The sequence below is a fragment of the Lithobates pipiens genome, unplaced genomic scaffold, assembly GCF_037356315.1.
Source record: "Lithobates pipiens isolate NorthernLeopardFrog02 unplaced genomic scaffold, aLitPip1_a1.2 Scaffold_16, whole genome shotgun sequence".
NCBI classification, from domain to species: Eukaryota; Metazoa; Chordata; class Amphibia; order Anura; family Ranidae; genus Lithobates; species Lithobates pipiens.
In genome coordinates, this window is record NW_027507748.1 from 1551659 (window position 1) to 1576216 (window position 24558).

Genomic DNA, 24558 nt, shown 5'->3' on the forward strand with positions numbered 1-24558 from the left:
CTATCTTCATACATCTGAAGTTAGAATCCAGAATTATGTGTCCACCATCATTGCTGGGACATTGGCGCCATGTATCGGTTGAATTTCTCATGATGGAGATTTGATGAGCTGAGTAGATATGTCACCAATCTATACTATATTGCACTGTGCACCATGGTGGTGAAAGTCTTAGTCTTATTCACTATGGTTAACTGTAGCTATAGTTTTTCATTAGTCTCTAGTTACTAATAACTATAATAAGTCCAGAGGTAACTGTACAGCTCCCCGGTCTCGTGTATATCTTTAGGATTGCTAGTTGTACAGTTCACTAGTCTCTGGTCCACTCCCATTCTCCTCAGTTAGTGGTACTTGTGCAGCGCCATCCACCATGGCTCCCCAAGAGTGGCCAAGCTTGATCATTAGTCTTGTAGGGGTTTTCTGGCCCTCTACCACCAAGACCATTCACCATGGTTGTCCAGGAGTGGGCGAGCTTGGTTATTGGACTTGAAGGGATATTTGGCCCTCTAGTGTCATGACTTTGCACAATGGCTGTTGCGGATTGGATAAATTTGGTCGTTGGCCTTGTTAGGGATCTTCTGGCCCTCCAGTGCCAGGGCTGTCCACCATGGTGGTCCAGGAGCGGTGTAAGTTGGCCATTTGGTCTTGTGAGGATCTTTCAGCCATACAATGTTGTAGAGAAGAAGGGTTTATATTGCACAGCTGGTAGAGTTGCATAACCATAATCAAGGCTGGAATACTAGTGATGGCCTCTCTTGTGTCTTCTAGGGAGAACTACATAAACATTGTTCAGAGCCCCATGAGATTGAGCCTCACAGCTACAAGGAATTTGTCATCTTGAAGCCGTCTACAGAGAATGCTGTTCAGAATGCTTCCCGCTGTGGCTGGGCACCATTTGGTAAGATCTTGAGATGTCACTTTCTGCCCACGTTGGACTTGCCATGGTATGAATTCATGTTGGATGCCCAGCTTACAATCTCCATTCATCTCTCAACAGATAAGCAGAACTACAAGCAGTTACTGGGAGCTCTGGATTATTCCTTCCTGTGCGCATACGCGGTGGGCATGTTCCTTAGGTAATACCGGCTCCTGTGTGTGTGGCACCGCTCACAGAACATCCACCCCCCATGGGAAGAATATAGGAGGGGGACGAGGCCTTTACCTGCCAGCAAATGGGCAAGGACGGGAAGTTGCTGCCATATGAGATCAGAGATGTAGGAAGAGTTAATGTTTGTGGTAACCCTTCGCAGCCCAAGGGATTTACCTTGAAGGTTGCTTTGTGTTCCAATCCTTTAAATATGGCCACCACACCCAACTCAGCTTTATTCCATACTTCAGGCATAAGCAGAGACCGGGCGGAGCAGGAATGTTTATACCGGGGCATTCCCTTCTGCTGAGCTACATATTAATGACTGAACTACAAACGCATCCAGTCCATGTGGTTGAACTGGATGGACTTGTGTCTCTTTTCAACCTGACTAACTATGTAACTATTTAACTATTCACGATCATCCACATCTGGACATTCTCCTTACATAGTCAGGCTGAAAAAGACACAAGTCCATCTAGTTCAACCTATAAAAGGTGGGGGGGGGGGGGATAAATGCAATCATACAAACCCAGATTGCCCAGTTCTGGGGCTCTTGTCACCAATGCCTTGGGTGGTGCAATTCTTGCTCTTGATCTAGTACATGATGTCTTGTAGATGGTTATATCAGTGTAGGATGATGGCTGTGGAGGGTCTAAGGTTTAGGTTACATAGTAGCATATCTGCCGGAAAATAAGATCTAGCGTTATTTTCCTGGAGGGCTGCAATATAAGCCCTACCCCAGAAATAAGCCCTAGTTTAAAATGCTTGTAACAGCCTATAATCCACTCTATTACAGTCGTATATAATGTACAATGTGTGTGTTTCTGTAATATAATTGTGGGGAAGAGAGCTCCGGCGGGTCACAGAATATATAATAATATAATATAATATATATTCTGTGAGCCGCCGGAGCTCTCTTCCCCACAATTATATTACAGAAACACACACATTGTACATTATATACGACTGTAATAGAGTGGATTATAGGATTTTACAAGCATTTTAACACTGGGGCTTCCTGTCAGGCAGAGAGAGAGAGAGAGAGGGGGGGGGGGGGGGGGGAAAAGACCGCACATTACCTGGTAAGACCTACCCTGAAAATAAGCCCTACGGTGTCTTTTTGTTGCCAAAATTTAATATAAGATCCGGACTGATTTTCAGGGAAAGATGGTAGGTGAGGTTGAAAAAAAGACTCAAGTCCAACTTATGTGTGTGATTATATGTCAGTATTACATTGTATAATCTAATAGTTTCTTGAAACTATTAATGCCCCTTGCTGAGGCCACCACCTGTGGAAGGGAATTCCACATCCTTGCCGCTCTTACAGTAAAGAACCCTCTACATAGTTTAACCACGTCCCGACCGGCGTATGCTGATGTACGTCGGAAGAATGGCATGGACAGGCAAATGGGCGTACAGGTACATCTCTTTAAAATTGCCACCGTGCCATCGCATTTGCGCCGCCGGTGGTGTGTTCGCGCACCAGTCGGGACCTCAGTGAGTCCGATCGCGGGTCCTGTGGAAGGGAGGAAGAACGGGGAGATGCTAAAAGTAAACAAGCATCTCCCTGTTCTGCTTAGCAACAGTGACACTGACCTCTGCTCCCTGTGATTGGAGCAGAGATCAGTGATGTGTAAAACACAGCCACGCCCCCCACCAGTTAGAAACACGCCCTTGGGACACACTTAAACCCTACACTGCCACCTAGTGGTTAACCCCTTCACTGCAAGTGTCATTTACACAGGAATCACTGCATTTGTATAGCACTGATTGCTGTATCAATGACAATGGTTCCAAATATGTGTCAAAAAATGTCCGATGTGTCCGCCGTAATGTCGCAGTCACAATAAAAATCGCTGATCGCCGCCATTACTAGTAAAAAAAAAGAAAAAAAAAAAAGAATAAAAATGCCATAAAACTATCCCCTATTTTGTAAACGCTATAATTTTTTTGCGCAAACCAATCAATAATCGCTTATTGTGATTTTTACTAAAAATATGTAGCATACGTATCGGCCTAAACTGAGGGGGAAAAAAGTGTTGTATAAAAAAAAAAAAAAAAACATTTTGGGGGGTATTTATTAAAGCAAAAAGTAAAAAATAATGCGTTTTTGTGTATAGCACAAAAAATAAAAACCACAATCAAATACCACCAAAAGAAAGCTCTATTTGTGGGGGAAAAAAAATGTCAATTTTGTTTGGGAGCCACGTCGCACGACCGTGCAATTGTCAGTTAAAGCGACGCAATGCCAATATTCTGTTTGCTTTGTTAGCAGCAGCTTGACATTGCTGAGCCCATCATCTACTAGGACCCCCAGGTCCTCCTCCATCCTAGATCCCCCCCCCCAGAGGTTCCCCCCCCCCCCCCCATTGAACCTCATTTGCCATGTAGTTGCCCACCCCATTAATTTCTTCAGATTGGTTTGGCAAGAACGATTCTTCATGAATCCATACTGATTACTGCTAATGATACCATTCTCATTACTAATATCTTGTGTATATAGTCCCTTATCATCCCCTCCAAGAGTTTACATACTATTGATGTTGGGCTGACTGGTCTGTAATTCCCAGGGATGTATTTTGGGCCCTTTTTAAATATTGGTGCTACATTGGCTTTTCTCCAATCAGCTGGTACCATTCCAGTCAGTAGACTGTCAGTAAAAATGAGGAACAATGGTCTGGCAATTACATGACCGAGTTCCCTAAGTACCCTCGGGTGCAAGCCATCCGGTCCCGGTGATTTATTAATGTTAAGTTTCCCAAGTCTTATTCTAATTCTGTCCTCTGATAACCATGGAGGGGCTTCCTGTGATGTGTCATGAGGATAAACACTGCAGTTTTGGTTACTGAAGCCCCCCGATTCCCTCTGAAGACTGAGAAGAATAAATTCAATACCTTCACCACCCCCCCATCCTTTGTAACCAGATGTCCTTCCTCATTCTTTATGGGGCCCAATATGGTCTGTCCTCTCTTTTTTACTGTTTACATACTTAAAGAATTTCTTGGGATTTTTTGTGTCTTTCATGTTCTATCTTAGCCTTCCTTATTGCACCCTTACATTTCTTGTTGTATTCTTTATAAAGTCGGAATGCTGATGATGATCCCTCAGCCTTGTATCTTTTATTTTTTTTGAAGGCCTTCTTCTTTGCTTTTATATGCATTTTTACATTGGAGTTAAGCCATCCAGGACTTTTGGTTCGCTCTTTTAAGTTTATTACCCAATGGGATGCATTGGCTAATGCTCTTAAGGTGAACCCATCTCTCCTCCGTGTTCTTTGTTCCTAAGATTTTCTTAATTTTATACCTTCTAGTAAGGTTCATAGTTTAGGGAAGTTGGCTCTTTTTGAAATTCAGTGTCTTTGTATTCCCCTTATGTTTACTATTTTGTGTGATTTATACTGAAGCCAATAGACCTGTGATCGCTGTTCCCTAAATTTCCCGTATTTCCACATCCGTGATCAGGTCTGTATTGTTGGTAATCAGTAGATCCAGTAACGCTTTATTTCTAGTTGGTGCGTCTACCATCTGACCCATAAAATTGTCCTGCAAGACATTTAGGAACTGGAGAGCCTTAGATGAATGTGCGGTTCCCTCCCCCCAGTCTGTCTGGATAATTAAAACCCCCCATTATGATAACACTTCCCATCCTTGCTGCTAATCCAAATTGTGATAGGAGGTCCCCCTCCCCCCTCAGGTTAGGGGGCCTATAACATACTCCCAGTATTTTCCCCTTAGCTTCATCCCTTTGGGGCTCTACCCATAAGGATTCCACCTCCTCCCTAGCACCCTTAGTGATATCATCTCTCACAATCACTTGTACATTATTCTTGATATATAGGCATCCCCTCCCCCTCCCCCTTTTTACCCCCTCTATCCTGCAATAAAGGGAATACCCTTGAATGGTTGCCAGCCAATCACGAGGGCTGTTGAACCAGTCCCCACAAATCCAAATGCTCCTCCCACATATTGTTCACCCATCTTGTCCGCCAGGCTCCTGGCATTGGTGAACATGCCACATAGTTTAGACCGGTCGCTATCCTCTTATTGGGTGTTCTGAGATTGCAGGTAGGACTTGTTACTATACTTGCCTTGGGTTTATGTGCTTTGGTCCACCTACCACTAATGCCCCCAATACTACCCTCTGGAATATGTTCCCACTGACTATCTCTACCTCCGGGGACTGGTTGGGTTGCAGGTTAGCGATTTGGTTTCATATAAACTATAAGCCTATAAATTGTATATAGAGGACTGATGATGATTGTGATTCGCTAGTTCCTTGTATATCCAGTTGTGCTTCTGGAAGCTTACGCTCTACTCCTTTCCTCTTAGTGGTATGATTGGGGAGCGCTTACCCCTCCGCTACTTCCTGTCTTGTGGCATGGTGGCCAGCGGCTTCTTCACTGCGCTGTTTGGATTGGGCTATTTCTACAACATCCACAATCTAACCTATTATATTATCATCCAGGTAAGTGATCTATCCTGCAGATCGGTAGGTTGGTCCCGGAAACACTCGGGGCATAATTCTTCCTTTCCTCTCTCCCTAGGTGCTGAATGGTTTGGTGCAGACCACCGGATGGCCAAGTGTGGTCACCTGTATCGGGAACTGGTTTGGGAAAGGGAGGTAAGTGATTTCTGGGAGTTGCTGTATTAGTGCTGGAAATGGGGTGGTCAGGGGCACTTTATAAAGGACTGGAAGTTCAATGGGTGGAATAACTGAACTCTCAGCACTTTCATCTATAGACCAAGTCTTCGTTTTATCTGACCTGCTGACCACTTGTGTCCTTCCCAACCTCTGTCCTCTCCTGTCCCCTCCTCACCGGCCCTCTCCGGCCTCCCCAGGTAGGTCTCTCTTCCTCTATCTGGTTGTCTCCGTCTCTCGTCCTTCTCAGTAATGCTCCTGATTTCATTCTACCTCTGGCTTCATTGGGGACACTCTCACCCTCCTACCTGGCTTAACGCTCTCGTCTCTCATCCTTCTGTGTATGGCTGTCTCTGTGATACCGTTCTCTCTCTCTCTCTCTCTCTCTCTCTCTTTCTCTGTAGAATAATTTTTCTTCTGACTGTCTCAGTGACAACATTGGCATCTTGTCCTTCCTCAGGCAGTCTGTGTAGTTTGAATTATTCTTGGTGAGCCTCTCTGCCCTTCATCCATCCTCTGGTATTCTTGGTGAGCCTCTCTGCCCTTCATCCATCCTCTGGTATTCTTGGTGAGCATCTTTGCCCCTCATCCATCCTCTGCTATTCTTGGTGAGCCTCTCTGCCCCTCATCCATCCTCTGGTATTCTTGGTGAGCCTCTCTGCCCTTCATCCATCCTCTGGTATTCTTGGTGAGCATCTTTGCCCCTCATCCATCCTCTGCTATTCTTGGTGAGCCTCTCTGCCCTTCATCCATCCTCTGCTATTCTTGGTGAGCCTCTCTGCCCCTCATCCATCCTCTGGTATTCTTGGTGAGCCTCTCTTCCCTTCATCCATCCTCTGGTATTCTTGGTGAGCCTCTCTGCCCTTCATCCATCCTCTGGTATTCTTGGTGAGCCTCTCTGCCCTTCATCCATCCTCTGGTATTCTTGGTGAGCCTCTCTGCTCTTCATCCATCCTCTGGTATTCTTGGTGAGCCTCTCTGCCCCTCATCCATCCTCTGGTATTCTTGGTGAGCCTCTCTGCCCTTCATCCATCCTCTGGTATTCTTGGTGAGCCTCTCTGCCCTTCATCCATCCTCTGGTATTCTTGGTGAGCCTCTCTGCTCTTCATCCATCCTCTGCTATTCTTGGTGAGCCTCTCTGCCCCTCATCCATCCTCTGGTATTCTTGGTGAGCCTCTCTGCCCTTCATCCATCCTCTGGTATTCTTGGTGAGCCTCTCTGCCCTTCATCCATCCTCTGGTGACGGTGATGCTCTGTCTTTCATTCTTCCTCTGGCTCATTCGATGAGACCCTTGTGCCCACTTCATCCTCTGGCTGTCTCTCGTCCTTTCTCTTCGGACTGTCTTGGTTGCTCTTGTACTTTCTCTGGCTCTCTACAGGATTTGCTCAGTTTCTTCCTCTAGCGCTGAGCCTCTTGGTCCATTTTCCACCCACTAGTTGTCTTGCTGAGGCTCCTGGTCCCGGTACCTTCCTCTGGTTGTCTAGGTGGGATTATTGATCTCTAATGCTTTTTCTAGCCGTTTTGATAAAACTCCCAAATGCTTTTCCTTTCTCCGAGTCTCTCATGGGGAATCTCGTCCCTTTTTTCCATTCCGTGACTCTCTCGGGATGTCTCTCAGTCCCTCTCCATCCTTTGGCTGTCTGGGTGAGACGCTTCGTCCTTCTTTTATCCCCTGACCATCTTGTTGAGACTTTCAGTCCTTTTCCTTCCCCTCTTCCATTCTGTATCTGTCCTGGTGAGGCTCTCGGTCCCTCTTCTTCTCTCCTCTGTCCTGGTGAGGCTCTCGGTCCCTCTTCTATCCTCTGTCCTGGTGAGGCTCTCATTCCCTCTTCTATCCTCTGTCCTGGTGAGGCTCTCATTCCCTCTTCTATCCTCTGTCCTGGTGAGGCTCTCATTCCCTCTTCTCTCCTCTGTCCTGGTGAGGCTCTCATTCCCTCTTCTCTCCTCTGTCCTGGTGAGGCTCTCGGTCCCTCTTCTTCTCTCCTCTGTCCTGGTGAGGCTCTCAGTCCCTCTTCTATCCTCTGTCCTGGTGAGGCTCTCGGTCCCTCTTCTCTCCTCTGTCCTGGTGAGGCTCTCGGTCCCTCTTCTATCCTCTGTCCTGGTGAGGCTCTCGGTCCCTCTTCTCTCCTCTGTCCTGGTGAGGCTCTCGATCCCTCTTCTATCCTCTGTCCTGGTGAGGCTCTCGGTCCCTCTTCTCTCCTCTGTCCTGGTGAGGCTCTCGGTCCCTCTTCTCTCCTCTGTCTTGGTGAGGCTCTCGGTCCCTCTTCTCTCCTCTGTCCTGGTGAGGCTCTCGGTCCCTCTTCTATCCTCTGTCCTGGTGAGGCTCTCATTCCCTCTTCTCTCCTCTGTCCTGGTGAGGCTCTCAGTCCCTCTTCTATCCTCTGTCCTGGTGAGACTCTCATTCCCTCTTCTATCCTCTGTCCTGGTGAGGCTCTCGGTCCCTCTTCTATCCTCTGTCCTGGTGAGGCTCTCGGTCCCTCTTCTATCCTCTGTCCTGGTGAGGCTCTCGGTCCCTCTTCTATCCTCTGTCCTGGTGAGGCTCTTGGTCCCTCTTCTATCCTCTGTCCTGGTGAGGCTCTCGGTCCCTCTTCTATCCTCTGTCCTGGTGAGGCTCTCATTCCCTCTTCTTCTCTCCTCTGTCCTGGTGAGGCTCTCAGTCCCTCTTCTATCCTCTGTCCTGGTGAGGCTCTCGGTCCCTCTTCTCTCCTCTGTCCTGGTGAGGCTCTCGATCCCTCTTCTATCCTCTGTCCTGGTGAGGCTCTCGGTCCCTCTTCTCTCCTCTGTCCTGGTGAGGCTCTCGGTCCCTCTTCTCTCCTCTGTCTTGGTGAGGCTCTCGGTCCCTCTTCTCTCCTCTGTCCTGGTGAGGCTCTCGGTCCCTCTTCTATCCTCTGTCCTGGTGAGGCTCTCATTCCCTCTTCTCTCCTCTGTCCTGGTGAGGCTCTCGGTCCCTCTTCTATCCTCTGTCCTGGTGAGACTCTCATTCCCTCTTCTATCCTCTGTCCTGGTGAGGCTCTCGGTCCCTCTTCTATCCTCTGTCCTGGTGAGGCTCTCGGTCCCTCTTCTATCCTCTGTCCTGGTGAGGCTCTCGGTCCCTCTTCTATCCTCTGTCCTGGTGAGGCTCTCATTCCCTCTTCTTCTATCCTCTGTCCTGGTGAGGCTCTCGGTCCCTCTTCTTCTATCCTCTGTCCTGGTGAGGCTCTCGGTCCCTCTTCTTCTATCCTCTGTCCTGGTGAGGCTCTCGGTCCCTCTTCTTCTATCCTCTGTCCTGGTGAGGCTCTCGGTCCCTCTTCTTCTATCCTCTGTCCTGGTGAGGCTCTCGGTCCCTCTTCTCTCCTCTGTCCTGGTGAGGCTCTCAGTCCCTCTTCTTCTATCCTCTGTCCTGGTGAGGCTCTCGGTCCCTCTTCTATCCTCTGTCCTGGTGAGGCTCTCGATCCCTCTTCTATCCTCTGTCCTGGTGAGGCTCTCGGTCCCTCTTCTCTCCTCTGTCCTGGTGAGGCTCTCGGTCCCTCTTCTCTCCTCTGTCTTGGTGAGGCTCTCGGTCCCTCTTCTCTCCTCTGTCCTGGTGAGGCTCTCGGTCCCTCTTCTATCCTCTGTCCTGGTGAGGCTCTCATTCCCTCTTCTCTCCTCTGTCCTGGTGAGGCTCTCGGTCCCTCTTCTCTCCTCTGTCCTGGTGAGGCTCTCGGTCCCTCTTCTATCCTCTGTCCTGGTGAGGCTCTCATTCCCTCTTCTCTCCTCTGTCCTGGTGAGGCTCTCGGTCCCTCTTCTATCCTCTGTCCTGGTGAGACTCTCATTCCCTCTTCTATCCTCTGTCCTGGTGAGGCTCTCGGTCCCTCTTCTATCCTCTGTCCTGGTGAGGCTCTCGGTCCCTCTTCTATCCTCTGTCCTGGTGAGGCTCTCGGTCCCTCTTCTATCCTCTGTCCTGGTGAGGCTCTCATTCCCTCTTCTTCTATCCTCTGTCCTGGTGAGGCTCTCGGTCCCTCTTCTTCTATCCTCTGTCCTGGTGAGGCTCTCGGTCCCTCTTCTATCCTCTGTCCTGGTGAGGCTCTCGGTCCCTCTTCTTCTATCCTCTGTCCTGGTGAGGCTCTCGGTCCCTCTTCTTCTATCCTCTGTCCTGGTGAGGCTCTCGGTCCCTCTTCTCTCCTCTGTCCTGGTGAGGCTCTCAGTCCCTCTTCTTCTATCCTCTGTCCTGGTGAGGCTCTCGGTCCCTCTTCTTCTATCCTCTGTCCTGGTGAGGCTCTCGGTCCCTCTTCTATCCTCTGTCCTGGTGAGGCTCTCGGTCCCTCTTCTTCTATCCTCTGTCCTGGTGAGGCTCTCGGTCCCTCTTCTTCTATCCTCTGTCCTGGTGAGGCTCTCGGTCCCTCTTCTCTCCTCTGTCCTGGTGAGGCTCTCAGTCCCTCTTCTTCTATCCTCTGTCCTGGTGAGGCTCTCGGTCCCTCTTCTATCCTCTGTCCTGGTGAGGCTCTCGATCCCTCTTCTATCCTCTGTCCTGGTGAGGCTCTCGGTCCCTCTTCTCTCCTCTGTCCTGGTGAGGCTCTCGGTCCCTCTTCTCTCCTCTGTCTTGGTGAGGCTCTCGGTCCCTCTTCTCTCCTCTGTCCTGGTGAGGCTCTCGGTCCCTCTTCTATCCTCTGTCCTGGTGAGGCTCTCATTCCCTCTTCTCTCCTCTGTCCTGGTGAGGCTCTCGGTCCCTCTTCTCTCCTCTGTCCTGGTGAGGCTCTCGGTCCCTCTTCTATCCTCTGTCCTGGTGAGGCTCTCATTCCCTCTTCTCTCCTCTGTCCTGGTGAGGCTCTCGGTCCCTCTTCTATCCTCTGTCCTGGTGAGACTCTCATTCCCTCTTCTATCCTCTGTCCTGGTGAGGCTCTCGGTCCCTCTTCTATCCTCTGTCCTGGTGAGGCTCTCGGTCCCTCTTCTATCCTCTGTCCTGGTGAGGCTCTCGGTCCCTCTTCTATCCTCTGTCCTGGTGAGGCTCTCATTCCCTCTTCTTCTATCCTCTGTCCTGGTGAGGCTCTCGGTCCCTCTTCTTCTATCCTCTGTCCTGGTGAGGCTCTCGGTCCCTCTTCTATCCTCTGTCCTGGTGAGGCTCTCGGTCCCTCTTCTTCTATCCTCTGTCCTGGTGAGGCTCTCGGTCCCTCTTCTTCTATCCTCTGTCCTGGTGAGGCTCTCGGTCCCTCTTCTCTCCTCTGTCCTGGTGAGGCTCTCAGTCCCTCTTCTTCTATCCTCTGTCCTGGTGAGGCTCTCGGTCCCTCTTCTTCTATCCTCTGTCCTGGTGAGGCTCTCGGTCCCTCTTCTATCCTCTGTCCTGGTGAGGCTCTCGGTCCCTCTTCTTCTATCCTCTGTCCTGGTGAGGCTCTCGGTCCCTCTTCTATCCTCTGTCCTGGTGAGGCTCTCGGTCCCTCTTCTATCCTCTGTCCTGGTGAGGCTCTCGGTCCCTCTTCTATCCTCTGTCCTGGTGAGGCTCTCGGTCCCTCTTCTATCCTCTGTCCTGGTGAGGCTCTCGGTCCCTCTTCTATCCTCTGTCCTGGTGAGGCTCTCGGTCCCTCTTCTATCCTCTGTCCTGGTGAGGCTCTCGGTCCCTCTTCTTCTATCCTCTGTCCTGGTGAGGCTCTCGGTCCCTCTTCTATCCTCTGTCCTGGTGAGGCTCTCGGTCCCTCTTCTATCCTCTGTCCTGGTGAGGCTCTCGGTCCCTCTTCTATCCTCTGTCCTGGTGAGGCTCTCGGTCCCTCTTCTATCCTCTGTCCTGGTGAGGCTCTCGGTCCCTCTTCTTCTATCCTCTGTCCTGGTGAGGCTCTCGGTCCCTCTTCTTCTATCCTCTGTCCTGGTGAGGCTCTCGGTCCCTCTTCTCTCCTCTGTCCTGGTGAGGCTCTCAGTCCCTCTTCTTCTATCCTCTGTCCTGGTGAGGCTCTCGGTCCCTCTTCTTCTATCCTCTGTCCTGGTGAGGCTCTCGGTCCCTCTTCTCTCCTCTGTCCTGGTGAGGCTCTCGATCCCTCTTCTATCCTCTGTCCTGGTGAGGCTCTCGGTCCCTCTTCTCTCCTCTGTCCTGGTGAGGCTCTCGGTCCCTCTTCTCTCCTCTGTCTTGGTGAGGCTCTCGGTCCCTCTTCTCTCCTCTGTCCTGGTGAGGCTCTCGGTCCCTCTTCTATCCTCTGTCCTGGTGAGGCTCTCATTCCCTCTTCTCTCCTCTGTCCTGGTGAGGCTCTCGGTCCCTCTTCTATCCTCTGTCCTGGTGAGACTCTCATTCCCTCTTCTATCCTCTGTCCTGGTGAGGCTCTCGGTCCCTCTTCTATCCTCTGTCCTGGTGAGGCTCTCGGTCCCTCTTCTATCCTCTGTCCTGGTGAGGCTCTCGGTCCCTCTTCTATCCTCTGTCCTGGTGAGGCTCTCATTCCCTCTTCTTCTATCCTCTGTCCTGGTGAGGCTCTCGGTCCCTCTTCTTCTATCCTCTGTCCTGGTGAGGCTCTCGGTCCCTCTTCTTCTATCCTCTGTCCTGGTGAGGCTCTCGGTCCCTCTTCTTCTATCCTCTGTCCTGGTGAGGCTCTCGGTCCCTCTTCTTCTATCCTCTGTCCTGGTGAGGCTCTCGGTCCCTCTTCTCTCCTCTGTCCTGGTGAGGCTCTCAGTCCCTCTTCTTCTATCCTCTGTCCTGGTGAGGCTCTCGGTCCCTCTTCTATCCTCTGTCCTGGTGAGGCTCTCGATCCCTCTTCTATCCTCTGTCCTGGTGAGGCTCTCGGTCCCTCTTCTCTCCTCTGTCCTGGTGAGGCTCTCGGTCCCTCTTCTCTCCTCTGTCTTGGTGAGGCTCTCGGTCCCTCTTCTCTCCTCTGTCCTGGTGAGGCTCTCGGTCCCTCTTCTATCCTCTGTCCTGGTGAGGCTCTCATTCCCTCTTCTCTCCTCTGTCCTGGTGAGGCTCTCGGTCCCTCTTCTCTCCTCTGTCCTGGTGAGGCTCTCGGTCCCTCTTCTATCCTCTGTCCTGGTGAGGCTCTCATTCCCTCTTCTCTCCTCTGTCCTGGTGAGGCTCTCGGTCCCTCTTCTATCCTCTGTCCTGGTGAGACTCTCATTCCCTCTTCTATCCTCTGTCCTGGTGAGGCTCTCGGTCCCTCTTCTATCCTCTGTCCTGGTGAGGCTCTCGGTCCCTCTTCTATCCTCTGTCCTGGTGAGGCTCTCGGTCCCTCTTCTATCCTCTGTCCTGGTGAGGCTCTCATTCCCTCTTCTTCTATCCTCTGTCCTGGTGAGGCTCTCGGTCCCTCTTCTTCTATCCTCTGTCCTGGTGAGGCTCTCGGTCCCTCTTCTATCCTCTGTCCTGGTGAGGCTCTCGGTCCCTCTTCTTCTATCCTCTGTCCTGGTGAGGCTCTCGGTCCCTCTTCTTCTATCCTCTGTCCTGGTGAGGCTCTCGGTCCCTCTTCTCTCCTCTGTCCTGGTGAGGCTCTCAGTCCCTCTTCTTCTATCCTCTGTCCTGGTGAGGCTCTCGGTCCCTCTTCTTCTATCCTCTGTCCTGGTGAGGCTCTCGGTCCCTCTTCTATCCTCTGTCCTGGTGAGGCTCTCGGTCCCTCTTCTTCTATCCTCTGTCCTGGTGAGGCTCTCGGTCCCTCTTCTTCTATCCTCTGTCCTGGTGAGGCTCTCGGTCCCTCTTCTCTCCTCTGTCCTGGTGAGGCTCTCAGTCCCTCTTCTTCTATCCTCTGTCCTGGTGAGGCTCTCGGTCCCTCTTCTATCCTCTGTCCTGGTGAGGCTCTCGATCCCTCTTCTATCCTCTGTCCTGGTGAGGCTCTCGGTCCCTCTTCTCTCCTCTGTCCTGGTGAGGCTCTCGGTCCCTCTTCTCTCCTCTGTCTTGGTGAGGCTCTCGGTCCCTCTTCTCTCCTCTGTCCTGGTGAGGCTCTCGGTCCCTCTTCTATCCTCTGTCCTGGTGAGGCTCTCATTCCCTCTTCTCTCCTCTGTCCTGGTGAGGCTCTCGGTCCCTCTTCTCTCCTCTGTCCTGGTGAGGCTCTCGGTCCCTCTTCTATCCTCTGTCCTGGTGAGGCTCTCGGTCCCTCTTCTATCCTCTGTCCTGGTGAGGCTCTCATTCCCTCTTCTTCTATCCTCTGTCCTGGTGAGGCTCTCGGTCCCTCTTCTTCTATCCTCTGTCCTGGTGAGGCTCTCGGTCCCTCTTCTATCCTCTGTCCTGGTGAGGCTCTCGGTCCCTCTTCTTCTATCCTCTGTCCTGGTGAGGCTCTCGGTCCCTCTTCTTCTATCCTCTGTCCTGGTGAGGCTCTCGGTCCCTCTTCTCTCCTCTGTCCTGGTGAGGCTCTCAGTCCCTCTTCTTCTATCCTCTGTCTTGGTGAGGCTCTCGGTCCCTCTTCTCTCCTCTGTCCTGGTGAGGCTCTCGGTCCCTCTTCTATCCTCTGTCCTGGTGAGGCTCTCATTCCCTCTTCTCTCCTCTGTCCTGGTGAGGCTCTCGGTCCCTCTTCTCTCCTCTGTCCTGGTGAGGCTCTCGGTCCCTCTTCTATCCTCTGTCCTGGTGAGGCTCTCATTCCCTCTTCTCTCCTCTGTCCTGGTGAGGCTCTCGGTCCCTCTTCTATCCTCTGTCCTGGTGAGACTCTCATTCCCTCTTCTATCCTCTGTCCTGGTGAGGCTCTCGGTCCCTCTTCTATCCTCTGTCCTGGTGAGGCTCTCGGTCCCTCTTCTATCCTCTGTCCTGGTGAGGCTCTCGGTCCCTCTTCTATCCTCTGTCCTGGTGAGGCTCTCATTCCCTCTTCTTCTATCCTCTGTCCTGGTGAGGCTCTCGGTCCCTCTTCTTCTATCCTCTGTCCTGGTGAGGCTCTCGGTCCCTCTTCTATCCTCTGTCCTGGTGAGGCTCTCGGTCCCTCTTCTTCTATCCTCTGTCCTGGTGAGGCTCTCGGTCCCTCTTCTTCTATCCTCTGTCCTGGTGAGGCTCTCGGTCCCTCTTCTCTCCTCTGTCCTGGTGAGGCTCTCAGTCCCTCTTCTTCTATCCTCTGTCCTGGTGAGGCTCTCGGTCCCTCTTCTTCTATCCTCTGTCCTGGTGAGGCTCTCGGTCCCTCTTCTATCCTCTGTCCTGGTGAGGCTCTCGGTCCCTCTTCTTCTATCCTCTGTCCTGGTGAGGCTCTCGGTCCCTCTTCTATCCTCTGTCCTGGTGAGGCTCTCGGTCCCTCTTCTATCCTCTGTCCTGGTGAGGCTCTCGGTCCCTCTTCTATCCTCTGTCCTGGTGAGGCTCTCGGTCCCTCTTCTATCCTCTGTCCTGGTGAGGCTCTCGGTCCCTCTTCTATCCTCTGTCCTGGTGAGGCTCTCGGTCCCTCTTCTATCCTCTGTCCTGGTGAGGCTCTCGGTCCCTCTTCTTCTATCCTCTGTCCTGGTGAGGCTCTCGGTCCCTCTTCTATCCTCTGTCCTGGTGAGGCTCTCGGTCCCTCTTCTATCCTCTGTCCTGGTGAGGCTCTCGGTCCCTCTTCTATCCTCTGTCCTGGTGAGGCTCTCGGTCCCTCTTCTATCCTCTGTCCTGGTGAGGCTCTCGGTCCCTCTTCTTCTATCCTCTGTCCTGGTGAGGCTCTCGGTCCCTCTTCTTCTATCCTCTGTCCTGGTGAGGCTCTCGGTCCCTCTTCTCTCCTCTGTCCTGGTGAGGCTCTCAGTCCCTCTTCTTCTATCCTCTGTCCTGGTGAGGCTCTCGGTCCCTCTTCTTCTATCCTCTGTCCTGGTGAGGCTCTCGGTCCCTCTTCTATCCTCTGTCCTGGTGAGGCTCTCGGTCCCTCTTCTATCCTCTGTCCTGGTGAGGCTCTCGGTCCCTCTTCTATCCTCTGTCCTGGTGAGGCTCTCGATCCCTCTTCTATCCTCTGTCCTGGTGAGGCTCTCGGTCCCTCTTCTATCCTCTGTCCTGGTGAGGCTCTCGGTCCCTCTTCTCTCCTCTGTCCTGGTGAGGCTCTCGGTCCCTCTTCTTCTATCCTCTGTCCTGGTGAGGCTCTCGGTCCCTCTTCTATCCTCTGTCCTGGTGAGGCTCTCGGTCCCTCTTCTATCCTCTGTCCTGGTGAGGCTCTCGGTCCCTCTTCTCTCCTCTGCCCTGGTGAGGCTCTCAGTCTTTCTTTTTCTGGCTGTCCAATTGATGATGCTCTAGGCCAGTGATGGGGAACTTTGGAACTACATTTCCCATGATGCTCAGCTACACTCCAGAGTGCCAGAGCATCATGGGAAATGTAGTTCCTAAACATCTGGGGTGCTGAGGTTCCTCATCACTGCTCTAGGCCTCATCCATCTTCTGTTTCAGCAAAGCCTGATATCTAACCCGTGTCACCTACCTTCTCTCCACAGGAGAGGTTTCATCATGGGAGTGTGGAATTCACACACATCTGTTGGAAATATTTTGGGGTCCCTGATTGCTGGTTTCTGGGTGTCCTCGTGTTGGGGGATGTCCTTTATTGTTCCGGGTATAATCATTGGAGTGATGGGCATCGTCTGTTTCCTGTTCCTCATAGAGCGTAAGTGATACACTTTGGAATGTGTGGCATTGTGATTCTTGGCTATTCTTACATGTGACTGTCTCTTCTCTCCCTGCAGATCCTCGAGACGTCAACTCCGATCCTCCTCGGGTAAGAAGAATCTTTCAGAGGTCGGGTCTTCTCCCAATTCTGACCTGTCCTGCCACATCTGAACCCACCGGGCACCATCCCCAGTCATGTCCAGTCCATCCTCATCCCTTTACCCTCCCCCACTAGTGCTCCTTTTAGGCTTCATACACATGGGGGCTTTTTAGGCATCAAAAATCAACTGTAGGGGTATCTCCGCACCCGGGAGAGACATTGGGGGGTTGTTTACTAAAGGAAAATCCACTTTGCACTGGAAGTGCACTTGAAAGTAAAGTCTCTGTAGATCTGAGGGGGACATGCAAGGAAAATAAAAAAACAGCATTTTAGCTTCCACATGATTGGATGATAAAATCAGCAGAGCTTCCCCTCATTTCTATCCCTTAGATTGAGAGTGACTACACTTCCAAGTGCACTTGCAGTGCAAAGTGGATTTGCCTTTCGTAAATGCCCCCCATTGTGTGGTGTACAGCTGCCCATAGTAATGAACGGATGTCCAAACCCTAAACTATGCAAGCATGAAGTCCGGCAAGGGCTACATAATGGAGCGTGCAAAAAAAGCGCGGGTTTACGGACGCAAAATCTACCTCTGTACAACCACGCATTGCTATTGGCGGGCCGTACATTGCATCCCGATGCAGAAATGTTCCTGCAATTTCCGCCTGGTGCCTGAAACCGTCTGTGTGAGGGAGGCCTTATTGTACGGCCTTCCCGGGAAGGTCTATCCTCTGCTCCCCTACCTCTGCTCCTCCTTCCTCTGCTCCTCCTTCCTCTGCTCCTCTGCTCCCCTACCTCTGCTCCTCCTTCCTCTGCTCCTCCTTCCTCTGCTCCTCCTTCCTCTGCTCCTCCTTCCTCTGCTCCTCCTTCCTCTGCTCCCCTGCTCCCTTTCCTCTGCTCCTCTGCTCCCTTTCCTCTGCTCCTCTGCTCTCCTTTCCTCTGCTCTCCTTTCCTCTGCTCTCCTTTCCTCTGCTCTCCTTTCCTCTGCTTCTCCTTTCCTCTGCTTCTCCTTCCTCTGCTCCTCTGCTCCCTTTCCTCTGCTTCTCCTTCCTCTGCTCCTCCTTCCTCTGCTCCTCCTTCCTCTGCTCCTCCTTCCTCTGCTCCCCTGCTCCCTTTCCTCTGCTCCTCTGCTCCCTTTCCTCTGCTCCTCTGCTCTCCTTTCCTCTGCTCTCCTTTCCTCTGCTCTCCTTTCCTCTGCTTCTCCTTTCCTCTGCTTCTCCTTCCTCTGCTCCTCTGCTCCCTTTCCTCTGCTTCTCCTTCCTCTGCTTCTCCTTCCTCTGCTTCTCCTTCCTCTGCTTCTCCTTCCTCTGCTTCTCCTTCCTCTGCTTCTCCTTCCTCTGCTTCTCCTTCCTCTGCTCCCCTGCTCCCTTTCCTCTGCTCCTCCATTTATGACCCCCATCCCCAGACATGCTCCTCCTCCTCCGCACCTTCTATTGTTCTTTTATCATATGTCTCCTCCTCCTCCATTACCTGACGCAGGTGTTGTCCCATCCACAGACTCCTCCCAGTTTGTCGTGTAATGGTTTCAAGATCCAGAACCAAATATTAAGAGCAGAAGAGTCTATACCTGAGAAGGTAAATAATATTCGGGGTCCGGGGGGTGGGGAATTCTGGGTATTGCCGCGTGGCCTGTCGTGATCTAGCCGGGTAAAGGTTCCACATGTCGTGTTTTCCTGATTCAAAACTCCAGGCAAACAGAACAATCTACACACCGACCTAAATGATTTGTAATTCTGTTCAGCTAGTCTTAGGATTCCCACACTCCTGTCACACTGCACAGCCAGAGGGTAACTCCACCATTCCCTATGGCAGCTTCCATGTACCTATGGCACCTCGGCAAACTCCAGAGGTTCCCCTGTGCCTGAAACATGTTAGATTGGGAACACTATGTAATACAATAGAGCCTTACTGTCTGAAGTGTGCGCCATTATGTTATTGGGGCATTGGCCAGGTACTAGTTGGGTGCTTCTCACCATGTCTGCCCCGGGCACCGCCTTCTTTCTATGCAAATGTTCCTTCCATGCATTCAGAATATTGATGGCCAGAAATTCTTCCTCTATGTTCCAGAGTTGGGAAACACAGAGCATGCTGGGACCATCCCCCGTCTACCCAACACATCACGTCGTCGTCCTACAGAAGGAACCCAGTAATGGGAAAAGTGCTTCATCTGCCATCAGCTTTTTTGGAGCCCTCCAAATTCCGGTGAGTGACATAACATGCCAACCCACCTCTGACCGGGCGGGGTCTTCATGGGAGTGTCTGGGGGGATGGGGGGTTCACAGGTTCTGGAGTATTTTCCATAGGGGTTCTCTGGGAAGATCCAGAAGGATATATTTTGTGATGTCCAATGGATTTCCTCTGGTGGGATGAGCAGAATGTCTTTGAGAGGGAAAGTCATCAGATTGTCTCTGGCAACGTCCAATAGGTTGTCGCTGGGGAGACTATGAACGGGTGATACATTGTGATGATCTGAAGTTGTCTCTGGAGAAGTTCAGCCACAGAGTTCCCATTTTCTTGAATTTTTACAAGGAAAAGCGCACCTCACGTTCCAGTATGATCCCCTTCCTCCTGCCGGTGACCCCTCTAGTGATATAAAGATCTATATAGAGGAATCAGGACCTCCTTCCTCCCGCTGGTGACCCCTCTAGTGATATAAAGATCTATATAGAGGAATCAGGACCTCCTTCCTCCCGCTGGTGACCCCTCTAGTGATATAAAGATCTATATAGAGGAATCAGGACCTCCTTCCTCCTGCCGGTGACCCCTCTAGTGATATAAAGATCTATATAGAGGAATCAGGACCTCCTTCCTCCTGCTGGTGACCCCTCTAGTGATATAAAGATCTATATAGAGGAATCAGGACCTCCTTCCTCCTGCTGGTGACCCCTCTAGTGATATAAAGATCTATATAGAGGAATCAGGACCTCCTTCCTCCTCCTGGTGACCCCTCTAGTGATATAAAGATCTATATAGAGGAATCAGGACCTCCTTCCTCCTGCTGGTGACCCCTCTAGTGATATAAAGATCTATATAAAGGAATCAGGACCTCCTTCCTCCTGCTGGTGACCCCTCTAGTGATATAAAGATCTATATAGAGGAATCAGGACCTCCTTCCTCCCGCCGGTGACCCCTCTAGTGATATAAAGATCTATATAGAGGAATCAGGACCTCCTTCCTCCTGCTGGTGACCCCTCTAGTGATATAAAGATCTATATAGAGGAATCAGGACCTCCTTCCTCCTGCTGGTGACCCCTCTAGTGATATAAAGATCTCTATAGAGGAATCGGGACCTCCTTCCTCCCGCCGGTGATCCCTCTAGTGATATAAAGATCTATATAGAGGAATCGGGACCTCCTTCCTCCTGCCGGTGACCCCTCTAGTGATATAAAGATCTATATAGAGGAATCAGGATCTCCTTCCTCCTGCCGGTGACCCCTCTAGTGATATAAAGATCTATATAGAGGAATCAGGACCTCCTTCCTCCTGCTGGTGACCCCTCTAGTGATATAAAGATCTATATAGAGGAATCAGGACCTCCTTCCTCCTGCCGGTGATCCCTCTAGTGATATAAAGATCTATATAGAGGAATCAGGACCTCCTTCCTCCTGCTGGTGACCCCTCTAGTGATATAAAGATCTATATAGAGGAATCAGGACCTCCTTCCTCCTGCCGGTGACCCCTCTAGTGATATTAAGATCTATATAGAGGAATCAGGACCTCCTTCCTCCTGCCGGTGACCCCTCTAGTGATATGAAGATCTATATAGAGGAATCAGGACCTCCTTCCTCCTGCCGGTGACCCCTCTAGTGATATAAAGATCTATATAGAGGAATCAGGACCTCCTTCCTCCTGCTGGTGACCCCTCTAGTGATATAAAGATCTATATAGAGGAATCAGGACCTCCTTCCTCCTGCCGGTGACCCCTCTAGTGATATAAAGATCTATATAGAGGAATCAGGACCTCCTTCCTCCTGCTGGTGACCCCTCTAGTGATATAAAGATCTATATAGAGGAATCGGGACCTCCTTCCTCCTGCTGGTGACCCCTCTAGTGATATAGAGGAATCAGGACCTCCTTCCTCCTGCCGGTGATCCCTCTAGTGATATAAAGATCTATATAGAGGAATCGGGACCTCCTTCCTCCTGCCGGTGATCCCTCTAGTGATATAAAGATCTATATAGAGGAATCGGGACCTCCTTCCTCCTCATGGTGACCCCTCTAGTGATATAAAGATCTATATAGAGGAATCAGGACCTCCTTCCTCCTGCTGGTGACCCCTCTAGTGATATAAAGATCTATATAGAGGAATCAGGACCTCCTTCCTCCTGCTGGTGACCCCTCTAGTGATATAAAGATCTATATAGAGGAATCAGGACCTCCTTCCTCCTGCCGGTGACCCCTCTAGTGATATAAAGATCTATATAGAGGAATCAGGACCTCCTTCCTCCTGCCGGTGACCCCTCTAGTGATATAAAGATCTATATAGAGGAATCAGGACCTCCTTCCTCCTGCCGGTGATCCCTCTAGTGATATAAAGATCTATATAGAGGAATCGGGACCTCCTTCCTCCTCATGGTGACCCCTCTAGTGATGCATCCTAGAATTCTATTCACTTTTCCCAGTGCTTGGCCATGTCCTCAAATCCATTTCCTCCGTTATTCTGGCCAACACTGTACTCCTAATATGGCACTCTATCAAGGAATTCTCTTTTCCATGTGTAGAATTGCCCTCATGGGAGCTGCTGGATAGGTCCTCTGTTTTTTTGCCCCTGCCCTCAGCCTCTCTGACACAACAAAGTATGCAATCACAGAAAATCATTGAAGGGAATATCTGGTAACCATGAATATTATGATGTCCAAGAAAATAAACATTGAGCCAATTAGGGCAAAATGAAAATATTGTCACCAATATGGTGACTAAGGAGGCAATAGGTGGACCGGGTAAAAGATGATTCTTGGCAACCAGATCAGCATAAACCATAGCAAGGCCACCCTTAGTGCAGCAGTGATCAGTAATGAAGCTTAATTTAGGGAGTACAGGACACTATACAGCCAACGTGTACTAATGGTGACTATGCTAGGCCTAGACCGACTGGAGGGGCAGTATCCGAAAGAAAAGGGGATTGGTAGTGGAGGGGGCAGAGGGACAAAGCGGTTTGCAGGATAAGTTTTAAATGTTGTTCTTCTGCCGGCTATTGTTGGGACCCTTTAAGAGCATCGGCATACCTACGTACAGTCTCAATTAACCTGCGTGAAGTATAGTATTGGCACAAGGTGAATGTGGTTCAGGTGCAGTAAAGGTTGGATATAATGTGGTATAGCCTGACAGACTGGGGGGAGGGGAGGGGGCCTCAGTCTGTCAGGATTGCATACCTGCTGGCAGGTGAATATTTGGACACCGTATCGCTCTCTCTACCCCTCTCCTCTGCACCAAGACCCAGAACTTTCCTCGGCAGTTTAATAATCCCCTGCCACTCCTCTTCTGCCCCGGCCATGCTGGAACCTGTAGTTCAGAAAGACAGTTCCTATATTACAGGGCTGCAATTCCAGACTACAATTCCCAGGATTCCAAGCGCCCTGCATTGAAGTCTATGGGGTTGCTGGCTTTATCTTTCTCCCAGCTGGCCAGAGGAAGATGGTTCCGTATCTCAGTAGAAAGTAAAAGTAATCTGATTGTAAAGAGGGAAATGTCTCCATGTTTCTGTAGTCCAGCACCTGGCTACACATACAGGTAGGTGCATTATTTTACATTTCGAAGCTGCAGTTTCCATCACTTTGACCAATCTTAAAGCAAAGCTAAACAATATTCCATGTTGCAGACCCCTCCAGGAAGATCTACCCTATTGCATACCTGTTCTCAGCCCCCATTGGGGACTGCTTGGATTTACCTGCTCATCTGCGCCATCGTGACCCTGGGAACTTTCCAACCCACCTGACACTCTGGGTTCAGACATCTTTGCACCGCTTTAAAGTAATAAGTCAAACCACTCAATGCGTTTTTATATTCTATTAACGTTTTACTGAATTACTCGAGGAAGATTTTGTTGCACGAGGAGGTGATCAACTGAACTTTGGATAACAGTCCTAGTTCAGCAGAAGAATTCCTCCACAATAATACAAGTGTAAAGCAATCTGAGAATAACATTATATTATAAACACGTATGTACAATGGAGTGCCACTTGAACATGACCTGAAAGGATAAGTGAGAGTTAAGCGTTAGTTCTGACAAGACTTCTAAAGGGGGAACCCCAGGCCGGCCTAATTAAATTTTATTCCTAATGAGGGCCCTTTAGTAATGACAGTAATGTCCCAGTTGCAGTCCTGATGGTCTTCACCGGCAGTTGGAGCTCATTAACTATATCCAATAAGGTGCAGCAACAAGGCAATGGTGTGTGTGTGTGTGTGTGTGTGTGTGTGTGTGCGCACAACAAGCGCAGATCAGAAAGCAGTGATGGGCCCTTCTTGGCCAGGTTGGAGTCTGGTAGGCTGCGACCTCACTCTCCCGGTACAGAGAGGTCCATCGCACACCAGGCCCAGGAGGAAGAGAGCACGGGGCGCGTCCCCGGTACCTGCTACATCAGTAAACGACCTCTTGCCCACCAATCCTTCTATTACGAATGAACAGTGGAAATAGACCAGGACCTAGTAGAGCCTTGGGGTACCCCACTATTGACTGGTCTCTGTTCTCCATGAACCCCATTAATTACCACACTCTGAACTGAAATCTATTATTTAGCTAACGACATATCTCCCTATGATTGGCCAAATTCTGAACGATTTGAGTGCTCCGGTAACATTATGTTTTTTTCCCCCCTTTGTGTCCCGCCAGGGCGTGGTGGAGTTTTCCATGTGCTTGTTGTTCGCCAAGCTGGTCAGTTACACCTTCCTCTTCTGGCTGCCCCTGTATATGGCAAATGCCGGTGAGTATTCTCCGTTCCAACCCCCATACAATCTGTCCCCCTTAGCCAGAGGGACCCTCGATGGAGCTCCTCACCTACACCTGATAACTGCCTCTAATACACCCCCACACCTATTATTACTGTACAGGACTCCTCCCACCTGTGCCTAGAGGCCCCTCCCCCATACCTCTCTAGAGATCCTCTGATATGACCTCATATTACTTTTTGGAACCCCAACCACTTCTTCACATATCCTCTCCTGCTACACCTTTTGGTGCTGCAATATTCTACAATACTCCTCCTCCTTCCATGTAGCTCCTCCCACTGGTAACAGAACACTCCTCTTTGCTCTGCATCCATCCTGTGATCGATCTCCCCATTACTCGGTATAGTAAGTGTTTCCACCATCTTGTTCTCCTGACAGGTGGGATGGACGCTCGTCATGCTGGTGACATGTCCACTCTCTTTGATGTGGGTGGAATTTTTGGTGAGTTTGAAGTTTGGCATGGTGGAGGGATTGGTGGGCATTGTGGAGGGATTGGTGAGCAACAAAGGGTGGGCATGGTGGAGGACTAGGGGTGCAGTAATGGGTGGTTGGTGCACGCATTAAAGGGCAGCAAAACGTGTAGAGGGGTTGGAAGGCAGACTGAGGGTGGTAAAGGTTGTGATTGGTGCATGGCTTGGAGGGTAGTAAAGAACATGGAAGATAGAGAATTTAGGATGGAAGGACTGGCGGGTAATAAGGGTGTTGGTTCAGGGACTGATGGGTAGGTAACAATGGTGTTGGTTCAGGGACTGGTGGGTAGGTAGTAATGGGTGTGGATGGTTCAAGGACTGGTGGGTAGGTAGGAATGGTGTTGGTTCAGGGACTGGTGGGTAGGTAGTAATGGTTCAGGGACTGGTGGGTAGGTAGTAATGGGTGTGAATGGTTCAGGGAATGGTGGGTAGGTAACAATGGTGTTGGTTCAGGGACTGGTGGGTAGTAATGGTTCAGGGACTGGTGGGTAGATAGTAATGGGTGTGGATGGTTCAGGGACTGGTGGGTAGTAATGGGTGTGGATGGTTCAGGGACTGGTGGGTAGGTAGTAATGGTTCAGGGACTGATGGGTAGGTAGTAATGGTGTTGGTTCAGGGACTGGTGGGTAGGTAGTAATGGGTGTGGATGGTTCAGGGACTGATGGGTAGGTAACAATGGTGTTGGTTCAGGGACTGGTGGGTAGGTAGTAATGGGTGTGGATGGTTCAGGGACTGGTGGGTAGTAATGGGCGTGGATGGTTCAGGGACTGGTTGGTAGGTAGTAATGGTTCAGGGACTGCTGGGTAGGTAGTAATGGGTGTGAATGGTTCAGGGAATGGTGGGTAGGTAACAATGGTGTTGGTTCAGGGACTGGTGGGG

At 50.7% G+C, this 24558-nt stretch overlaps 1 protein-coding gene across 4 annotated transcripts in view; it reads left to right on the forward strand.

Annotated features, from left to right (window-relative positions):
• SLC37A1 (solute carrier family 37 member 1) overlaps positions 1-24558 on the forward strand; it is a 55391-nt gene that overhangs the window by 25376 nt on the left and 5457 nt on the right. For all 4 annotated transcript variants that reach the window (XM_077479394.1, XM_077479395.1, XM_077479396.1 and 1 more), the window contains 10 exons: positions 766-895; positions 995-1073; positions 5416-5551; positions 5631-5707; positions 15996-16162; positions 16242-16273; positions 17762-17839; positions 18332-18466; positions 23094-23184; positions 23588-23650. In XM_077479394.1, coding sequence (XP_077335520.1) covers positions 766-895; positions 995-1073; positions 5416-5551; positions 5631-5707; positions 15996-16162; positions 16242-16273; positions 17762-17839; positions 18332-18466; positions 23094-23184; positions 23588-23650 — 988 coding nt within the window. The remainder of the gene's footprint in view (positions 1-765; positions 896-994; positions 1074-5415; positions 5552-5630; positions 5708-15995; positions 16163-16241; positions 16274-17761; positions 17840-18331; positions 18467-23093; positions 23185-23587; positions 23651-24558) is intronic.